Below are 20,414 nucleotides of genomic sequence, written 5' to 3' on the forward strand. Positions count from 1 at the left end.
GTCTGGTGTTTCCTTATTTCCTTATTCCTTCCTCTTTTTTTCCAGTTTTGCCAGTATTTCCATCCAGCTATTTTTTTTTTTCATTTGTCACGAGTCATTTAATATCCCCTTGCTTATTACCTTGTTAGGTTTCATGAATGGTCCAAAATTACACCAAAAGATAATACTATAGCCTTATGTAATTTTGCGATTAAAAAGTGTTTTTTGTTGCATATCTGACTGAATGAAATTGCATGCAATTCCCCATGCCCAGTTTTCTCATTTATTTGAGTATTTTTTAATAATAAAAAAAAAAATCAGGGTTTCATGAATGGTCCAAAATTACACCAAAAGGTAATACTATATAGCCTTACTTAATTTGTCGATTTTGGTGAAAATTAAAGAGTGTATTTTGTAGCATATCTGAATGAAATTGCACACAATTCACCATGCCCAGGCATTTTCCCACTTATTTAAGTCATTTTTCATAAAAAAAAAAAAAAAAAAAAGGAAAACAGGGTTTCTTGCATGGTCCAAAATTACACTAAGACGGTAATATTATAATATTATAAGTGTTTTTTGTTGCATATCCAAAAGACAATACACACAGTTCATCATGCCCTTGTTTTCAACACTTATTTAATTAATTTTAATGAAAAAATTACACCAAAAGGTCAAACTGTATCCTTGCATAATTTAGTTATTTTGTTGAAAATGTAAAAGTGCATTTTGTTGTATATTTGAATAAAAATACACGGTTTTGAACTATGGGAGGAAGCCAGAATCCCTGGGAAAAACCCATGCAGACACAGGGAGAACATGAAAACTCCACCTAGATAGGGACTTGAACATGCTAACCACTAAACCACTGTGCCACCCATTTCTATGCAGATTAAAATCTATATGTGATGATTTAATTCCAAAAATCAGCATTTGTGTAGAAATGGTGCAACTGTCTTATAATTATTATATAAAATATTACATCAAATTACAGTTAAAAATGTACTATTTTAACATGCAGTGTTTTGGGGCATACACAAAAAATACTGATTGCATGTTTTTTTTTTTGAGCAATACTGAAATCTAGTGGCCAAACTTTGTATTACCAATGAAAATATCTTTTTTTTTTTTTGTTATACATTTTTAAAAAGCTGTGTTTCAGTTCTCAGTTATAACATAGTCTGAAATGATCAAATGACTGGCCTGATCTCTTTTTATAGGACAGTGAGGGGGAGTATTCTACTCCCTCTTGTGTCAGTGTCTACACCTGTAATCATTTACATATCTGCCTTAAACATAATCACATACCAAGTACCAATAGGGATGTGTTATATTTTTTTATTAATGAGTGTATTTCCCAGACAAGGTTAGGCCTAATGATGAAACACCATAGATATTGTTGTTTAATCCGAAACTAGCATTTATCCATGTCCACAAAATTTTGTATGTGTGTGTACTGGTTTGCTGTGTTGGCTGATAAATGTGCTGACGCTGCCTGTCTTCTTCCAGCACTTCCAGTGAGAGAACTACTATTGATCATTGCGGCACAGCCTCCAGTGACGCACATGGAATAACTCACAGTGAGTTTAATTAGACTAACTCAGGCTTGTGGAAGTGCTGACGCTGTCAAATCACGCACATTCCAAAGACGTCCTTGATATCTTCTTCCTGAGAGTGGCCTGGTTTAGGCCATAATGCGCTGTAGAGCAAAGCCACAACATGATATGATGGCAAGGCATATGATTAAAACGTTCAGATTATTATTGAACAGATTTCTTTCCCTTTATTATAGATTTTAATGACAGAGAAATTTCTGTGTTACTACATTACTTCAACGCATAATGCATCCACCCCCATGTTTAACAGGTGCCAAAGGTTTTTCCATGCATTCAAATGCTGCTTGAAACAGAGCTTTCCTGAGGATGGCAAAACAGCAAGTGTTTATAAAATGGTCCTGAGCTTCAGAATTTCATCCAGGGGATACAATTTTGCGAACCTCTTGCTGAAAGATGTTTGACTGCCAAAAATGCATTCATAATGCACTTAATGCAATTTTGTAGATGTTAAGTCATCCAAACTATAAAGAAATAAATGTGGAATTATTTAGTAAACATAAAAATGTTAAACATGTTTTATATTTTAGATCCTTCAAATCTTATTATTTTTTTTTAATAGTTTTGCATTATTGCTTTTAAACTTGATTATTATTACTATTATTATTTTTATTATTCTTGCTTTTATTTTTTTTGTTCATTTATTTATTTCTATTTTTTATTGTATTATGTAAAAGTTAGTTTTAGCTTAATTTTAACTCATTTTTGTTGTATTAATCTTATCTTCTTTTGATCTTACTTTCTTATCAATTAAACCAAGTTTTATTATAATTATATATATTTTTTATTCTAATTCTGTTTTTATTTTTTATCTATTTTTATATTTTATTTACTGTTTTTTTTTAATAATTAAATTTAGTTATTATTTTCTTTGTCATGTCAATCTCTGTTTTGGTAAATGCTTGAAAATAAGGGTGATTTACACATCTTGGCTGGATTTTCTCAGTCAGATTTATGAGGCAGAGTCACCTGGAATGGCCTTCAGTTAACAGCTGTGCTAAATCATGAGTTAATTACTTGAATTTCTTGTCTCTTATTATTAATGTTTGAGAGCATCAGTTGTAAATTTGCCAAGAGATAGAGTTGGCATCTAGTGAATATACGAATTTGAGCAATGTTCCAATCCATATTATGGCAATAACTACTCAACTAAGTAAAGAAAAAAGAAAAATATTTGTTTAACACTTATAAGTTTAGTACATGATTCCTTATTCATAATTTGGATTAATTCAGTATTAATTTACAATGTATGAAAAATATATATTAAAAACACTGAATGAGAAGAAGAAGACCCTCATCATGTGATGCACCAGTCAGATTTAGTTTAATAATTAAAGTCTAATAAATTCCTATTAATAAACTTTTCCATAACCAACAGCTCTACTGATGGGACAAGTGGATAGGAGCGTTGTATACATCCGAGCAACAACCTAGTACCTATTTTATGAATATATTTTATATATATTAATAGAAGTCGTTTTGCTGCAAATCCGAATTAAAACAAAATGCAGTTTCAAAACTAGATTTATTTTTTGTCGTTAATCTGCAAAAACACACAAAAAATGTTAGTTAATTAAATGGAGCAACTGTTCCAACTGTCCTGAGCCTCCGTGTATTGCGTATCACTCCGCGCTGTGTGGCTATGTAGGGGAAGATGGCGGTTGCTCAGGAGATGTAACCTAAAGCTTGTTAGCTATTGATACGAATTCTGGACTATTTCCTGATAAACTCACTGTGGAAACATATCTGTGATGTCCAGGGCGTCACGCTGCACTATTGGAATACACAGCGAATACCTGAGGTAACGTGTTTATCGAAATAAGTCGTATTTACCTGCTTTTCTGTCAGAAAGTAGGCCGGCGAAGAAGTGAAGAACGTCCCCGAAGTTGGTGCTTGGTAGCCGGGTGTTGTGTCGAATTATGCTACCCATCGATATGTGCTTCTTTACGGCACTGCGCAGGCGCCGACCAAATTGTTTCGTAATGTTTTTTTTAGTTTTTCAAGATAATTCCTTGATATGTAATTGGGAACAGTAAACAACCTGCTTGAATGTCAACTGTTAAACTGTTAAAAACAATGGCAAGTAATAAATATAATGATAAACTATAATATAAAAAATACGGTTTCTAATCATGTACACATGACTATAACTTTTTAACTTTTACCTTATACAGTGATTAAGTCTATCCACATATCCTACTTAGGCTTCTGCTGGAAGTGTTTTCTAATATGGTGCTTTTTTGGTATTTTTACCTTTTTAAAAATTAAATACTACTAGGGTAGCACGGTTTGACAAGGTATCACAATTCGACACAACACCCGGTTAACTCATCCTGCAGCAGCCCTGGAGAGCGAGCAACATAGCTTAGCTGGGTAGCGCTGTAATTTACCTGTTTTAATCTGCTTTCTAAGAGGGTAAGTGTGTAGAATGCACACACATGGTGTATAAACATATTTAGGAATATCTTAACGACTGTGTTGAAGTTTTAACAGTGCGTAAATGTCGCTGAGTTCATGAGTTGTTTCTTTAGAACTTGATATATTTGTAGTTATCTTGTTGTTTTCAATAATATGAGGTAGCAATTTTTGTGTGGAATGACCTCAATTCTAACATAGCTGCAGTGTGCTCCCCTCTCTATTCTTCTTCTCCAGCAGTTCAGTGCAAAAGCCCAAGCTGCAGATCTAACCTAACAGTTAGCTCTTTCAGCTTGAAATGGGACCATGGGGACAGTAGGAACTAGCTAGCCAACTAGGTATTATAATTAAATGCTTCATATTTTGTTACTTAATGCTTAAAGCTATAATCTGCTCACTATGGGGTAACTAGCTGCATCTTTCTTTGTGTAAACTGTAGGTTAGCCAACCTAGCTGGCTTAGCTAGCTAAATGTTGGATGGAAGTGGCAGTGGTAGCAGGTGCAAGCCTGAAAACTTAGGTTAAACTTGATTAGCGGTGAGGCAAACTGGGATTTTTTTGGGGCCGATAAAAAATATAGCTAGCTAGCTACATAATCTAGGTACGTGGTTTGTGTTTTTGCAACTAGTTAACTTTTTTTTTTAAAACATGGCTGTGTTTTTGTTGAGACATTTAGTCAACTAACCTAGAAAGTTTATCATGACCCAAGCCAAGACAGTAAAAATCCACCCCAGGATTTTGTTTCAACTGCCTGAATGACCCTGCTATAGCTGCTCTGTCATGTTACAGTGTCTAATGGATATAGATTATGGATGTTTATATTTTGTATATATTTTGTTATATAGTAAACATTTAGCCATTTTTCTTAATATCCCACTCTATGTTTATTTTGGTGCAAGATCAGTTTCTAAATGCAAAACTTGACCTTGTTTGTTTTTGTTGTGCTATTACATTCTTATTAAAATAATATGCAGAATAAAAATAAGTAAATATGTAGGTTACACTTATTTAATATATATTTATTTTTTATGTTAGACAAGTATACATTAAATGCCAAAAAAAGCCTATAAAACAAGGAGATGTGGTGGAATGTAAAAACAGCAGGTTTATTTTATTTGTCATTTATTTATATTATATATTGTTTTTGTCATATATAATATAATATAAAACATATATTTTAATAACTGAAGCTGTGTTGCTCTTTAACATGGAATTATTTTATTATAATGCTATTGTGTTGCCATTATATCAGTGGCAGAAAAATTATTTTAAAGTGACAGTTTAGGCTTGATCTTAAGCCTTTTTTTTTTTTTTTTTACAAAAAATATTTTGTAAATTAAGATTTTGTATTCTTTATTTTTTTCTAAGTAGCCAGGTATTGTATTTTATATATCCTATACACCAAAAAAAACAAGATATAAAGACACTTACAAAAATGTAAGTCTTGAAAAGTAAGGTTGGAGAAAGCCTGGCTCCCCAGTGTGTATCTAGATATCCAGTATGTATCTATATTATATTTCACAAATAAATAGTAACCTAAATAAGCAGTGATATTGCACATAGTGGAGGTGAAAGGATTGTGCTAATCTATTACAGTATCTTAGACACAAAATGAACAAATTAAAACAGACTATAAAATCTCTCCAATTTAGCCAAATGTATTTATAACATTAGCTAACGCTAATAAAGGACAATGTAGCAAAGACAGAGCCGTTTATGCAGTTGAAACAAATGCCTGTGGTGGACTTTCTGTACTTTCTGAACCTGGGTTTGCTGCTGCTGTTGCTCAGTGTTATCCTCGACTTGACTGGGGGAATGTGCCGCTTTGTGAAGAAGCGGCATTAGGTTATGTTCATTGACTGCTAGGTAAAATAGGTAACTTAAACACACTGCCTAGACTTTAGCTGGTTATTGCTTAAATTAATGCTGTGTTTTATTATTTCGTTTATTTTATTAGCCCTATAGATGATGAGTGTTGAACCATGGTTACCCTAGCTAGCCAGTCTCATTACGTTAACGCTAGCTAAGCTAACAAGCATATTAGCTAGCTAGCTAGCTATTTACCACATAAGTTCTTTAGCTAATAAGCTAACTAGCCGACCTCAGAGCGTTAATTCTAGGTAAGCTATAGTAACAAGCTAGTTACCTGAAAAGTTCGTTAGCTGGTTAACTAGCTAGCCGGCCTCATAACGGTAACGCTAGCTTAGCTAACAAGCTAACTTATTTACCTCGGAAGTTCGTTAGCTAGTTAGCTAACTAGCAAGCCGGTCTCATAAAGTTAACGCTAGCTAAACTAACACGCTAGTTACCAGAAAAGTTAGTTAGCTAGTTAGCTAGCTTGACTGCATCATAACGTTAAGGCTAGCTACGCTAAGCTAATAAGCTAGTTAGCTCAGAAGTTGGATAGCTAGTTAGCTAGCCAGGTTAGAGCTAGTTTCAATACGAATTACTACTATTGTGTACAATTCTACATCGTTCTCCCCACAGTAAGCTAACTATATTTAAGTATTTTATATCGATAAATATATTGTTTCTAAAGATGCCCCTGTTATGTGGTGTTTTTTTAGTTAGATTAGTGGCTAACTTAGCCAAGTTTTCCTCAGGTCACACTTGTTACCATAGCGACAAAGCTGGAGCTGGGGGTCTTATTTCAGACGGTTAACAGCGGTCTGTTAAACTTTAACTGAAGGTATTAACAACGAACCTATTTATCCTGCTATTGTTGGACTAACTGTCTCTACTGATATTTTAGGCAGTAAAATATGTTGTAATGTATTTGATTGCATTCAGCAAACAATGGGAGCAGGAAGGTCTGTAGATTGGATAATAACTACTCCACCTGATCCTCGAACACCTGAGCTCATAATCCCATTCAAAAGTATTGGATGGAAAACCATCATTTCACACAGTTCTTCCACTGCTCCATCTCTACTCAGTGCAGGGCTGTGTTATACTATACCTCTGTGTGGGATTGCACATCTTTGTCAGCAGTCATACCAGTGATTGACTTAACCCCTTAATAAATTAAATTGAATTAACAGGCCATGACCCATATATGGACTATACAAATCCCCATTTCTCTGCAGTATAATTAGTTATTTATGTGTATGTGAGTAGCAAAGTCTGCCAGTGTGGATGTGTTTTGTCTGCAGGGCAATACACAAAAAAATGTCTGAATGCGTACACCAAGGGCGATGGCTTTTATACTGTTTATACTCGTATTGGACTTGTATCATATTGACCAAAATTAAGCAATACATAATTATATAGATTTTGGCCTTATCAACTAGCACTATAACGGCTTGTTTAAAAAAAACACATTTATACAGTATCTTCTACAGCTTCTACTGTTGACTACACTTGTACGCTTGGTACAAAAATCCCTTTTGAATGAAATATTTTGAGAAGTATGACAGGATCGGTTTCAGTGTATATACAGCACAGCAAATCACACAACCTTTTTGTTTTTCTGCAACGCATTTCATAACTAATTTATGCCATTTAATCTCCATATTTGTATCTAAACACAGTTTCTAAAATGTTGGATGCTATTGTAAATTAAAGGAAAAAATGTTTTAATAGCCTTCATACTTATCAAGTCTACTAACAAGATGATTAATTGTATCTTATTTGAAGTCTATGACTTCATGACTAACCAGTTCCTTCATCCAATAAGATGATCTAAATAATGTGTTGCTGTTGCCATATTTGTGCAGAGAACATGCTTTAACTTTCTGATAGAAAATGTAATCAGATGCAGGTGTTTTACATGGCTTTTATTCCTGTACTTCATATTATTTAAGGGATTGCCAGCTTCTTTTAATCGGATAGAAAATGTATTCGGAATGGCCTCAGACAACCCTGTTTCGATTGAGTTGTATAAGTGGACATTGTACTCATAGATTCGATTCTATTAGACAGGTTATTAATTGATTATAATGCTGCATGAAAACGTAGCTTCTGACATTCAGAAAGTCCCCTAGACTTTTAAGTATGTTAAGAATTTTGTTAATAAGGGTCTTCTTAAGGGGACAAGCCAATAAGCTGCAGCTGAGCAGTTTCTTCAGCTGAGCCAGAGCAGGGGAGGAGTTTTTTTCGCCGCGAAAATGAGCGGGTCAAGTTCAACTGCTCTACTCTCTTTTTGTGTCGACAACACTGTGCTTCACTTCTTTCACTTGTCTGTAAGAGCTTTAGCACACACTTCTGTTCTTTTTTCCACACAGAACACAGTCTTTCTTAAACTTGCTTGGTAAGTGTTCTTAATCTTCCACCTCAAAGGGTATGGAGAGTAATGACGGTTGCTTTGTGTAATTTGACCCTTCTTTTACCTCTGTCTGTCTGATTTTTTGAAGCAGTGTTGTGTGTTTTGGTTCTTTGTGGCGAGACGTGTTGCCTGGCAGCTTTTCAGATGATACTAACGGCCCTTTAAACACAATACGATTCCTGAATAACTGTCAGCACTGTGAGGTCATGCAAACGGTTTTTACTGCAGAAGATGTGTTTTGTTTGTCATTTGAAAATGTAAACATTTTAAAGCTATATATTGTCTCTTACAAAAACATCTGTTTATTGATAACATTGCTCATTTTTTTAGTAACCTTTTGAGTAACGGAGCAGATCTAATCTTTTTAATAAAAAAACATAGTGATTCTCAGGTTAGTCCATCCGTTAAGCCTGCTTAATGGAGAAACAACAGCAGGTCATTCCTCAACATTGTGGTCAAGTCATATGCTAAAGAGCTTATAGTTAAGATCAGGCTAGGCCTGTTGCGCTAATTACCTTATGAACTGATCGAAGCTTGAGCTCAATAATTTTTCTCACTATTGTCCAATATGTTTGTCTTAGAGAGGAGAGCCCATGAACGTGAATGAACTCTGGCATTTCTTTATTTTGGAATTTGTTAATATATATATTATGAATATTCTTAACAATAAAATAAAAATTGCTCTGTAAAAAGAGAGGAATTGCGTTGTCAATTTTCTATGTGTCTAACACCTTCTGTTAAAAGACTTTGCAGTGTGTGGGAGAGTGTTAATCAGTGGTCTTCTTGTATTCAGCAGGTACTGAGTGCTTGAGATGGCTACAGGCGGAGCTCCACTTGATGACTGTGCAGATGAACAGGAGCTGCACAACTGGACTATTGCCAATGGCAGCCTGGACGACAGACTCAATAACATGGTACTTACACACACACACTTTTAAAGTTTTATGGCCAATTTATACTTTGCATCAAACCTATGTTGTAGCTCCTCCAGAAATGTAACTTTGTCATGCGGAGTGGACATTGGCAGCTGTGATTGGCCTGCAGAGCCTTGTGTTCCCGCCCTCACGTTCCTGCCTCCACCTACAGTTACTCACAGACATTGTGATGGTTTTGTGAGAGTCATGTTGCTCCCATCATGGTGCTAAATCGATCCTTTTTTATTATGATAATTTATCTATTTTGGTAAAACAGGCAACAAAGACTAACAACATTTATTAAAGCACTCCTCCACATAGGCTTGAATTTTGCATTTTACAGGCTAAATGAACATACTGACATGAAACACACTTCCAAAAGCTGCATTCATTTTCGAAAGAGCGTGTATTTTCATAGATAACCTGTCCTATATAAACATAGCTCTTCCAGCCTTCTTGAGTCTCTTAACACTAAATTTTATGCCCCTCTAGTTTTTGAAAGACACCCCATCCTTGCTCCACTCCCTTGACCCCTAAATTTGTGCATCCTCATATTATTATTTTTTATTTTTTTTGTCATTGTTCTTGAACCAGGACTGGGGAGTGCAGCAGAAAAAGCCGAACCGCTCGTCTGAAAAGAACAGAAAGAAGCTATCTGCCATGTCAGAGAGCCGGCTGACCAATGACATCTCTCCAGAGTCAACACCTGGGGCGGGCCGCAGACGAGCCAGGACACCCCACTCCTTCCCTCATGTGAAGTACACTACACAGATGTCCGTTCCAGATCAAGCTGAGCTCGATCGACTACGCCAGCGAATAAACTTCACTGACCTGGATGAGGTAAGTGGCTCACCCGTGAAGGGAATTCAGTAGTATTGTTTATTTGGAGGTTCACATGTTTGGCGCTATGAGACTATTATAGTTAACAGGTACTGAAAGATTACCCTCCTCAAACCATATTGTGTTTGTTACATAGATTTACATATGCAATTTTTTAAACAGGAAAAAACAGACATGCTGAGTTTTGTTGAGTTTTGCCACTGAAGCTTGATGTAAAAAGCCAGGCATTGTTTGTGCACATTTCAATAAAGTTGAACATGGAAATCACTCTGTCTTTTCTGTAGACAGCTCAGCAACAAAAGCGGATATTCAAAGTGTTCAATATCTGGCTAAAATGTTTGACTAATAGGCCAAGATGAGGAGCTGTGTGTTCTAAGACTGGAGTGACATTATGGGAATGTTATGGGGAACACAGTGTACAGTGCACCTAAAGACTCTGAGGGAATGGACTATATTGATTTAGAGTCTTTTTAGATGCTGTAATGTTTTTAAATATATTCAATATTAATGCAGACACTGGCTTACTTAAAGAAGTTTATTTCTTTAATGGATCTGCATTTATGTAGTTTGATGTGATGTAAATTTTATAATTATGAGGAAGATCTGTTGATTCAGCTTTATGTGAAAGGCATAGACATAATTTAAATGTGCTGTAAGATTGTTTTAGCTTTTTTTTTCTTTGTCTCATCCCACAGAGGAGTATCGGCAGCGATTCACAAGGTCGTGTCACTGCAGCGAACAACCAGAGACAGCTCTCATCGGAGACCAAGAAACCCTTTAATTTTTTGTCACTACATGTCAACACTAACAAGAGCAAACAGACCTCTGCTACAGCCCCCACCACACCTTTGGGTAAGGAGCCGAAGAAACAGAGCCCAGGGAAGGACCTGTTTTCTCCAATGCCTGCTTTGCCCAGTAAGGAACTAAGTGGGCTGGACCGAAGCTCTGGGATCCCCACGGAGGATCGTCGAGGAGAGGCAGTCATTGACAGCAGCCAGGTAACTATTATTATTATTATTATTATTATTATTATTATTATTATTATTATTATTATTATTATTATTATTGTGTGCAATTAGTTACATATGTGACTGGTAATGTAATTTTTAGTTTTTACAATTACAATTGTACCACACTTAAGATTTAATATTTGCAGGGTTTAAATTGGGCTAAAAAGGAATCAAAGCAGATCAAACCAATAGTCCAGTGAAACATCTAGTGTTGGCACTTTTTTCCAGGGTTCAAATGATAATTGATAACATGAGATGTCTGACATCTGAGATTTTGCGTTTTTGTTCACATTGGAGCTACCATGCTTATATACCAAGCATTAGAAATGTACACTTTACCAGCTAGCAACTGGCAGACTTAATGGCTAAATCAGCACACATTAGTCTTCACACAAACCCTGGTTTGCTTATGTCTATGATTTCTTTATTTTAGACACTGAAATATGTGAAGTGAAATATATGCAGAATTATATTACATGGAAAAAGTCTATAATCTGAACCAAAGGCAGGCTATCATCATCTATAAAACAACAGAAAAGAAAAGAAACTGGTGTTGTGCCCAACTCTTAGTCTTACAGCAGTATGGGTACACATTATTCTGGTGATTCCTGTATTCACTGTAACTGTAGATCTGCTAAAGTCAGGTGTACGGCCTTTTACAAACCAATCAGTATCAAAACACCCATTATAGTGTTCCATGCTGATTGGTGGGGTGAAAGCTTGCACATCTTTTTACCTTGTTAATCTTAGAACTTTGGATATTAACCGAGGAGAGCAGCTGACAAGCATTTCTATATGTACTGGTATATAGTTTGGGTTTGAGTTATCTGGTTAAACTGAGCAAACCTGCATTGTGGAATCCCCACCTTCACAAGGCCTTGCATGTGTTGCGTTAACTGTGTTAAGCTGAAGCAGGTGAAAAAGCATCAGTGACTCTAGGACAAAGGTCTGTTTTTGGTGTGTAGGCAGGATGTAATGAAATGTGTGTGTGGGGAAAGAGAAAGTGGTTTGATCTGGACTGAAACTGGAGCACAGATGTGAGAGGGAGCTTGGCGATGCGAGCAGTCTGAATTTAGGCCAGTTTAAAAATACGCCACCGTCCATGTGGAGAGAGCATCACTGTATCTCTCTCTCTCTCTCTCTCTCTGTCTGTCTCTCTCTCTCTCGTTTGTGTGTATGTAGGCTGCTCACTCTCAGCGTTTCTTCCTACAGGTCGTTAGCAAGCTGGTGCAGATCCGTGAGTACATCAGTAAGGCCAGCTCAATGAGGGACGACCTACTGGAGAAGAACGACGTGCCAGCCAACGTCGAGCGCCTGTCGCACCTAATCACACACCTGAAGGAGCAGGAGAAGTCCTACCTGCGCTTCCTGCAGAAGATGCTGGTAAGTGGCACCTGCTCTTTATGTTCCATAACTTTAAAGGGAATTCGCTCTGTGTCTTGGCTTGCTTATCAAAATAAAGGACAGAAAACCAGTTGACTCCACACAATTAAAATGCCATATATAATCGGTCAAAATTGTCATCTCAATTAGATAGCCTGGATAGATACTATTTGTCTTTTTCTTCAGCAAGTTGCCCCATATTTTATTATTACAGCTTCTATTGGAGTCTTCTTTTCCAGAACATCCCATCTATTCTGTTAGCCCAACGCTTTGATTTATTGGAGCAGGCTGGACTGAATCATACATGCTTTTGTTGATAATTGTATTAGAAACAATAGCAGGTAAAGAAAACATGAATAGAATGATGGGTGGATGGTTAGGAACAAAAAAAATATTATTCTCCATATGTCCATTATGACTTACTTTTTTTTTTGTTGTTGTTTGATTCATGGGGAGCCCTAATGGTATATTTAAATTTGTTTAGTAGGGATACACTAGTAGTAGGGATATAGAATTTTGGTCAAGACTGGACAACATTTTTGCACTTTATTTTATTAATTGTGCCACTTTTTTTAATGAATACTCTTTGCTTTTTTGCCATTTTTGGCCTAATATGTATGGTAGCCCAGGTTGGAACCCTCCCTATAATGTGAGCAGGTACCAATTAAGGCTTAGTTTACAGCTTTTACAGTTTTTAGGACAGTTTCTTGACCAAGACTTAAATTTTTGTGTTTTAAATTTAGTGTGTCCCTGTGTTTTGTTCTTGTGTCATTGGAAGGTCTTGACTAATGTGGTGGCTGTATCTAGGACAGCGCTTCCACTTCTCATTCTCTTTCTCTCTCCCTCTCTGCTGGCTTTTGGTCCTCTGCATGGCATCCTAAGCCACCTTTTTTTAACCATATTTTAACGATAGTGCAAAACATTAGTATGTGTATAGTATGTGTTTTGTCTTAAGGAAGTGTTTGGCAGATATAATCAAAGAAGCATGATTAGTCACTACACCAGGTGCATTTAATCAGTCAAGACATGTTTGGTATCCCAGGTTTGCTTTTTTGTTTACAACGAGTAATGCTAAGCTGATGTTGAAGAAGCACTGGCCTTAAATTGTCAGCAGTCTTGTTAATTATATTTAGTGTCTAAATAATGTGAAGAAAAATAACAATTTACTTCTGTTGACCCGAAACTTTAGATGTTTTTGTGAATGTAGTGTAGACAAGGATGTTCATGATTTTCTTATTAAACATGTCTCACATTTAAGAACAATATATTTTGTAGGGCTTGGCCATGTAATGAAAGAAGTGCGTTGAAAGTTAGCTAATCTCATCACCACAGCAATCAATGCAAATACGTTTGTGATGTCCAGATACGTAAATCCGATCTAATCACTTGCAAAAAACAGTGCGGACAATCAACTGGACAGATTTGATTTGAAAATGTATTCCAATTTGCCTTCAGTTTGAACATAACTTTACAGACCCTCCCTGATGTAAAGGTTAGACATTTTTTATGCGTTTGCCTCCATTCATCTTAATATTTGTCTACTCTCCAACATTTTGCTGTCATTTGTGTTGTTTTTATATGTACAAAACCTTTCATGAACCTGGTTGTCACTCAGTCACAGACTTGATTACTCGCTATCTCGCTTAACTACGTTTGACAGACCGAAGATCCGACACAAGAGAGGGCTATTAGTACTGGAACAGCTTTTAGTGCTTCACATCACTGAGCCTGAGTGTCTTTGTTGCTGTAATGGGGGAAAATAGTAACTTGCTCTATGTAAATTTAGCCTGAGCAACTAGTATTGCTTTTAGATTTCTCCTTCGTTTATAGAGTCACGTTATCTTTAGTCTGTTATTCTGCCTTGTAATGGGGTCTTCTCTGAACTCGATCCACTTTACAGGCGAGAGAGAATGAGGATGAGGAGGAGGAGGAGGATGAAGGTGCTACAGTTGACTCAGCGGTGGGCTCGGGCTCGATGGCCGAGAGCACGTCTCTGAACTTAGAGCCGCGTTCCGAAGCCTCGGATGCCACCGTGAGTACCCAGAGTGCCCCTCTCTCTCCCCCTCTCCTCTCGTCCCATCAGAACGCTGCTGCTCTGACTAGTAGCATGTGCATGACCAGGTGAACCTCCTACAGGAACTTGACCACGTTCTGTCATCAGCATTTTTCCGGATGTTACTTGCTTTAACTCTGGTACATCGGAGAAATTATGTGATTTAAGTGAAAAAGAAATTGTGTCAAATGTGTTGTCTATGAGATTTAATGTCAAAATACTTATCTCTTCTACGGTAGTGGTAGTGGTAAATTACCCAGCAACCTTACTGAAGTTCAGTGATTACCTGTTCAGCAGAAAAATAGCCAGTTCGTCCGGTACCATGCCTTCAGCACACTTTTTGCCTGCTGTTTTCTATACTTAGCAACTTTGAGGTGTGGAAATGGTACTTCGTGAATGGCGATAAAAATTTTATCCTTCATGGTCTTACTAAATAAGTCTTCAATTTTCAGACTGAACATAGTTTTCAGTTTGAATCACAAATGCCCTGTGAAAGCAACAGCAGCATTTTGCATAACAGGCATGCATTTTGACCTCCTAGAACACTGGTTCAGTGTTCTAAAGTATGCACATCGTTTTATCTTACATTTTGCCATGTCTTCCTAATTTAGTCTGTTGTGTGTTTGTGGGCACTTCCACTGTAGCGCTGGCCGTTTAGCAAGCAGGTTATATCAGCAAGCTACCTTTCAAGCCATTTGCTACTTTCCTCTGCTACTTTCCTTATGTCTCTTGCTCTCTATCTCTGTCTCTCTCCCTTATTTCTCACACACTAAGAATCTGAGCAATTTGCCCATGGTTTGAAAGGCCAAACTTGGACAATTTCATAAAAGTGTTGTTGTGCTGTTAATAATTTAAGTATATTGATATAACTTTAAAAATATCTAATTATGTAAATAATTGTGTATGTCCATGGTACTGTTAAATATACAATCATAGCTGTCAGTTAATGCATGTCTGCATGTTTAATTACTTATTTTATTTGATTTTTTGGACATGTTTTGCTGAGCAGTCTCACACACCGTGTTAAAGGATGATCTGTAAAAAAAATAACTATTTACTGTGAAGAACTAGGAAGCCTGAAGGGTATAAGGTTTGGGTAAGGACAGAGTCACCTGCTTCAGTTATTCTGAGTAGTGTGTACAGCAGCTGCTCTAGTTGTTTTCTTGCTTTAAGGCATTTGCTGAATAGGGGGCTGTGTTGAATTCTTCTTTGAGAGATATTTAAAAAAAATAGCAAATAACTACTCTTTTTAATCAAGTGTTCTGTTTGTCAGTATGTTGTGGTGTTGTGTGTGTGTTTTTTTTTTTTATTATTTAACACTGATATCCATGACATACTCAGGGACTTGTCTCATTTATTGCAGTAACACATTTATGACAATACAATAAAATATTGTCATATTGCCTGGCTTTAGTAGCAGATACTGCTAATGTATTTATTTATTTTATACTTTTTTTCCCCTGTCTCAGACTGTGCTAATGCTGACTGTGCTTAAAAAAAGCTTTTTGTTTGCTAATCTGATACTGTGAAGCTTTGACTGTCCTTGGTAATTTATGTACTCCTTTCTGTTTCTCCCTCTTAGGGTTGTGGTGCGCGCGGGGAGCAAAAAGAGGAGCTGGAGAACCTAAGGAAGCAACATGACCTCCTGCAGAAAATGCTGCAACAGCAGGAGCAGTTACGGGCACTTCAGGGCCGCCAGGCTGCTCTGCTTGCCATGCAGCACAGTGCTGAAAATGCAATCGCTGCTATGGACGACACGGGTAGCGTAACACACATACAGACCATATCATTAGAGTATCACATTTCAACACTGGACTTGTATTACAAGCTTTTCCTGCAGTGCGTTAAGTACCATTTCATAGTTGTCATGGTTTTATTAGACTGTTTGTTTGTTTGAGATCATCTGTTTCTGTGTTGTTTTAGTCGTGACTGAGACTACAGGAAGTGTATCGGGCATCAGCATTACTTCAGAACTGAATGAGGAGCTCAATGACCTGATTCGGCGCTTCCACAACCAACTGCATGACTCCCAGGTACACAGGAGAGTGTGTATATTTAATTCAGGCTTCTCAGCTCAGTGACAATACTTAAGCGCAAACTCTAATGTAATAACAATTATATAAATAAAACAAATGTTGGGAGAGCCCTCTGCAATAGGCAGCCATTATAGTTCACAATTACAGCAATAAAATAATACAATAAAACAGCAGTAGTGGTGTTACATTTGGTGCAGTTACATACAATGTCATGGCAGTAGGCTGTTTTTGGTGTATTAAATCGCATGAAGAAAATCATAACTAGAAAGAATAAGTGACCATTTAATTACCACCATCATCACCCTGCCTGATTAGGGCATGCTGCAATTAATGTTTTACAGTTAACATTGTGTTATTAATTCACAAGATGAAACACTGACTTCTCCACTCTCTCTCTTATCGCTCTTTCACTCATCCTCAGGCGGTCCCTGATAACAGGCGTCAGGCTGAGAGTCTGTCTCTCTCCAGAGAGGTGTGCCGCTCTCGCACTACCCACAATCCCCGGGGGCAGCCGTCACCTGCCACCGCTTCTTCGGCTAGTGCAAAACTCACCAAACTGCAGGAGCTCCAGGATAAAAAGCAGACCATGGACAAGATCCTGCAGGAACTCCATTCCCTCCGAGACCAGACCCTCAACAACAGTTCCTGTATGTCATTAGTAACATACCAGTTACCCGAGTGCAGTTTATATTCTGAATGAGTTTAGTTGTAATTTAATCTGAAGATCTACAGTAACATCTTTTATATTTCTGAGAGATAAGTGATTTTAATTATGTGATATTTTATTTAGAGGACTAAAACTTGTCATATCTCCTTGTCTCCTTTCCGGTTTGTGGTTCTGTGTGTGGCTCAGGTCGTGGTGCGTCTCAGCGCGGTGCATGCGCAGGTGTGTCTGAACGCCCATCAGTTTTAGGGCGTGAGGGAAACGGTGCGTGTGCTGCTCGACAAGATTCTTCTGCATATGATGATGACAGCCACCCAGCTGACAAACTCAGGTACTGCAACAGCCATGCCAATGACACTTGCATCAAAAGTGTCTGCATGTTTGGATTTGCATGAGGTTGCATTCGGCTTTCTGGCATTTTTGTGCATCATTCACACTCAAGACAAGACAAGACAAGACAAGATGGCCACATTGACCTTACTTATGCTGGAACCACAGATGAAATTTGGTCTCCACCTTTAACCCATTTGTTCACGAGCTCAGTGATGTACACAGTAAGGCAGTAAGTACATGTGCCCAGAGTGGCGGGCAGCCATTACGCCACTAAGCATCTGTTCATATGCCCTACAAGAATTTAGCTGGTTTTGTGCTGGTAGTTGTAAAGCTGCAATAGCTGTACTAGAATTACTACTTTGGCTTGTGCTCACAGTTGGCGCCTTTCAGTTTAAATGTTAAAGTGTAAAGACTGATTAATATTGCATTTTCACTGTCTTTATTTTAATTTAGACTTCTTTCTCCCTCTTTCACTTTTCAGGAAGCTGAAGGAGGTGCATAAGCGGCTGAATGAGTTGAGAGAGCTGGTCCAGTATTATGAGCAAACCTCCGACATGATGGTGGATGCGGTCAACGAGAACGTGAACGAAGACGAGGACGAAGCAACTGAAGATGGTTCGCTGTTTGAAGCCATGTTTGACTCTGAGCAGGAGAACCGAGAACCTGTTACTACCATCAGGTACTTAGCAGAAGCTGGAACATGGCCAAGGATGGTCACTGTGTCTGTTAGCGTTGTGGCTCCCAACCACAGCCGAGCCTTGCTGTTAGCATTGCAGCTAACCTGATCAAAACCTAATGACTAAGCTTTTGCCATTGATCAAAACAGATTAGGATTTGGGCTAACCCATTCCAATTTTGTACCAGGCACTGGTCTTCGATTAGTATGTATTGAAATAAATATTTAAGCCTAGCTTGCTGAGTTAAAACCTGTATGTTTTTCTTTGTTTTGTGTTTTAGGAACCCAGCCCAGCCACAGGCGACAGGTAACTGGATGGACATGAACACACTAACCAATGCTTGCACCAGCAGCTCCAACAACAGAGACGGACGCCTCAACTCGGAGTGTGAAATCAACAACCGTTCCGCTACAAACCTGCGCAGTCTAAACATCCCTTCTGTTATCGGTCAGCCTTTTTTTTTTGTAACTTCATTAACTTTTAGTAGCTTTAAGTTTTATATTTGTTCATTTTAAAACAGTGTGGTTGTGAATGAAAAAACCTTTAAGGGTGATTTCTCAGGCAGGAATTAATCCTAGTTGTAGACTGTGTTTTCCTTGTATTTTCAATGTAAAATATCCATTAAAAAATGCTGTGTAGTCCAGGACTATGCTTAATCCCTGTCGGGGAAACTGTTCCCAATTGTATTAAATAGACGTTGAACTCTTAAAAATTAAAATTTGATTTGATCACGCTTGACATGTGAGTGTCACTATTCTGGATGAAATAAAGGGAAATATTTTCAGTATTCTTTTTTAGGAAAGACGATACAGTTAGTAAAAAATGTAAAGTGTTAAAATATTACCTAACTGTTATATTTGCAGTTTCATGTTTGGTCTTAGATTTCATTTAAAGTGTTAAATTCAACGTGTTTATTCCTGTGGGCACCCTGTAGAAAATGTATAGAATTTTTTAGCATAGTTTTTATATAACATGATCTGGCATTTGCACCATTTCTTGTTACAGAATGCCAGTTTAACCGAGATGGCCCTTACCACGGCACAAAGAACGGAAATGCTGCCGAAGACGAGGACGATGAAGATGAAGATGCCGTTGAGGAAGAGGATGGTCCGAGGCAGAGGAGAGACAGTTCAGGTTCAGGCTCGAGCCGAAGGAGCAGCATTCCAGGAGACTCAGAGTTTGCTCAGAAGGTCCATCGCCTCCAAACGGCCAAGCAGAAACTCCGGCAGCTTCAGGAACTTGTTGCCATGGTCCAGGTCAGTGTTGAGTGACAGGTGGTTGCTTAGTAACACTACGTATCAGGTTATTATGGGTTTGTATTGGGAGAATCTTGCTTTTTGTTTTTTTTTTTAAATGGCTAGTTGGTATATACCAACTGAACAAATCATAGGTTAGAAAACATTGGTAAAAGTCTGAATATTCATGAAAAAATATGAAATGAGACATTTATTCTTAGTTGAAGAACAGCTTGATTATGTTGTCTGAATTAGGGATAAACTGAATACCTATGGCCCAAAAAATAATAGTTAATAGTTAATAAATAGTGTTTGGCCGGAAAAGTGAAAGTGAATTATGTATATGAACAGTGACTCGGCAGTATATGTCTTAAGTCATATTGCAGGGTTTACTGTAAAGTTAGAAAATTTTGCTAGCTAGCTTAATGTGTGATTAGATTACTAAGATAAATATATGATCAGAATTGCACTGCTGGTTTAAATGTATGATTTAGAATAGCACTGCTGAGGAACGTTTATGATTAGAATAGCACAGCTGAGGTAAATGTATTGTGCTTTTTTGGGTAGTCTGCTGGGATCTGAAAAATATGTTTTTAAATTGTCGTTTTGTAATTTGGATTTGTTTGCTACATTTAGGCTATGTAACTTATTTAATATTTTTTTTAAAAAGTGGGGAAAGTGGCAAAAAACTGTTTTGGCATTCTATATAATTATCAGAAATATTTTAAGACATTTTAATGTCCTGAAGCTAATATCCTGCATTGTTTTCTATGTATGTGTTTTCACAGAGTGATGATACAGATGGTACTGCAGCCAATGAGGATGAAGGCTTGCATCAGCAGCCAAACAACACTAGGACCACAGCACCCAAAGCAAAGAGAGAACTCACCCTCACTGATAAGGCCAGGTGTGTGTTGACCTTTTATATGTAGTTATGCCCAATTAAACAACTAGACAACTAGTAAGTGTATGCAACTGTTTGCAACTTGTCTTAATTTA

The 20,414-nt window shown here is 37.3% G+C and overlaps 1 protein-coding gene across 7 annotated transcripts in view; it reads left to right on the forward strand.

Moving 5' to 3' along the window:
• Positions 1–3,210: 3,210 nt before the first annotated feature.
• Positions 3,211–20,414, forward strand: part of pcm1 (pericentriolar material 1) — a 33,648-nt gene continuing 16,444 nt past the window's right edge. For 3 of the 7 annotated variants that reach the window (XM_022662284.2, XM_022662290.2, XM_022662288.2), the window contains exons 1-14: positions 3,211–3,393; positions 9,067–9,184; positions 9,779–10,024; positions 10,720–11,022; positions 12,247–12,417; positions 14,318–14,449; positions 16,053–16,230; positions 16,394–16,503; positions 16,928–17,153; positions 17,360–17,501; positions 17,985–18,182; positions 18,461–18,627; positions 19,186–19,436; positions 20,204–20,322. In XM_022662284.2, the coding sequence (XP_022518005.2) occupies positions 9,083–9,184; positions 9,779–10,024; positions 10,720–11,022; positions 12,247–12,417; positions 14,318–14,449; positions 16,053–16,230; positions 16,394–16,503; positions 16,928–17,153; positions 17,360–17,501; positions 17,985–18,182; positions 18,461–18,627; positions 19,186–19,436; positions 20,204–20,322 (2,345 nt within the window). In that variant the 5' untranslated portion in view covers positions 3,211–3,393; positions 9,067–9,082. Of the gene's footprint in view, positions 3,394–5,853; positions 5,882–9,063; positions 9,185–9,778; positions 10,025–10,719; positions 11,023–12,246; positions 12,418–14,317; positions 14,450–16,052; positions 16,231–16,393; positions 16,504–16,927; positions 17,154–17,359; positions 17,502–17,984; positions 18,183–18,460; positions 18,628–19,185; positions 19,437–20,203; positions 20,323–20,414 lie in introns of those variants that run through there. The other 4 variants (XM_022662285.2, XM_022662287.2, XM_022662286.2 and 1 more) reach the window with 4 other exon arrangements.

This window comes from Astyanax mexicanus, chromosome 25 (genome assembly GCF_023375975.1).
Source record: "Astyanax mexicanus isolate ESR-SI-001 chromosome 25, AstMex3_surface, whole genome shotgun sequence".
Classification (NCBI taxonomy): domain Eukaryota; kingdom Metazoa; phylum Chordata; class Actinopteri; order Characiformes; family Acestrorhamphidae; genus Astyanax; species Astyanax mexicanus.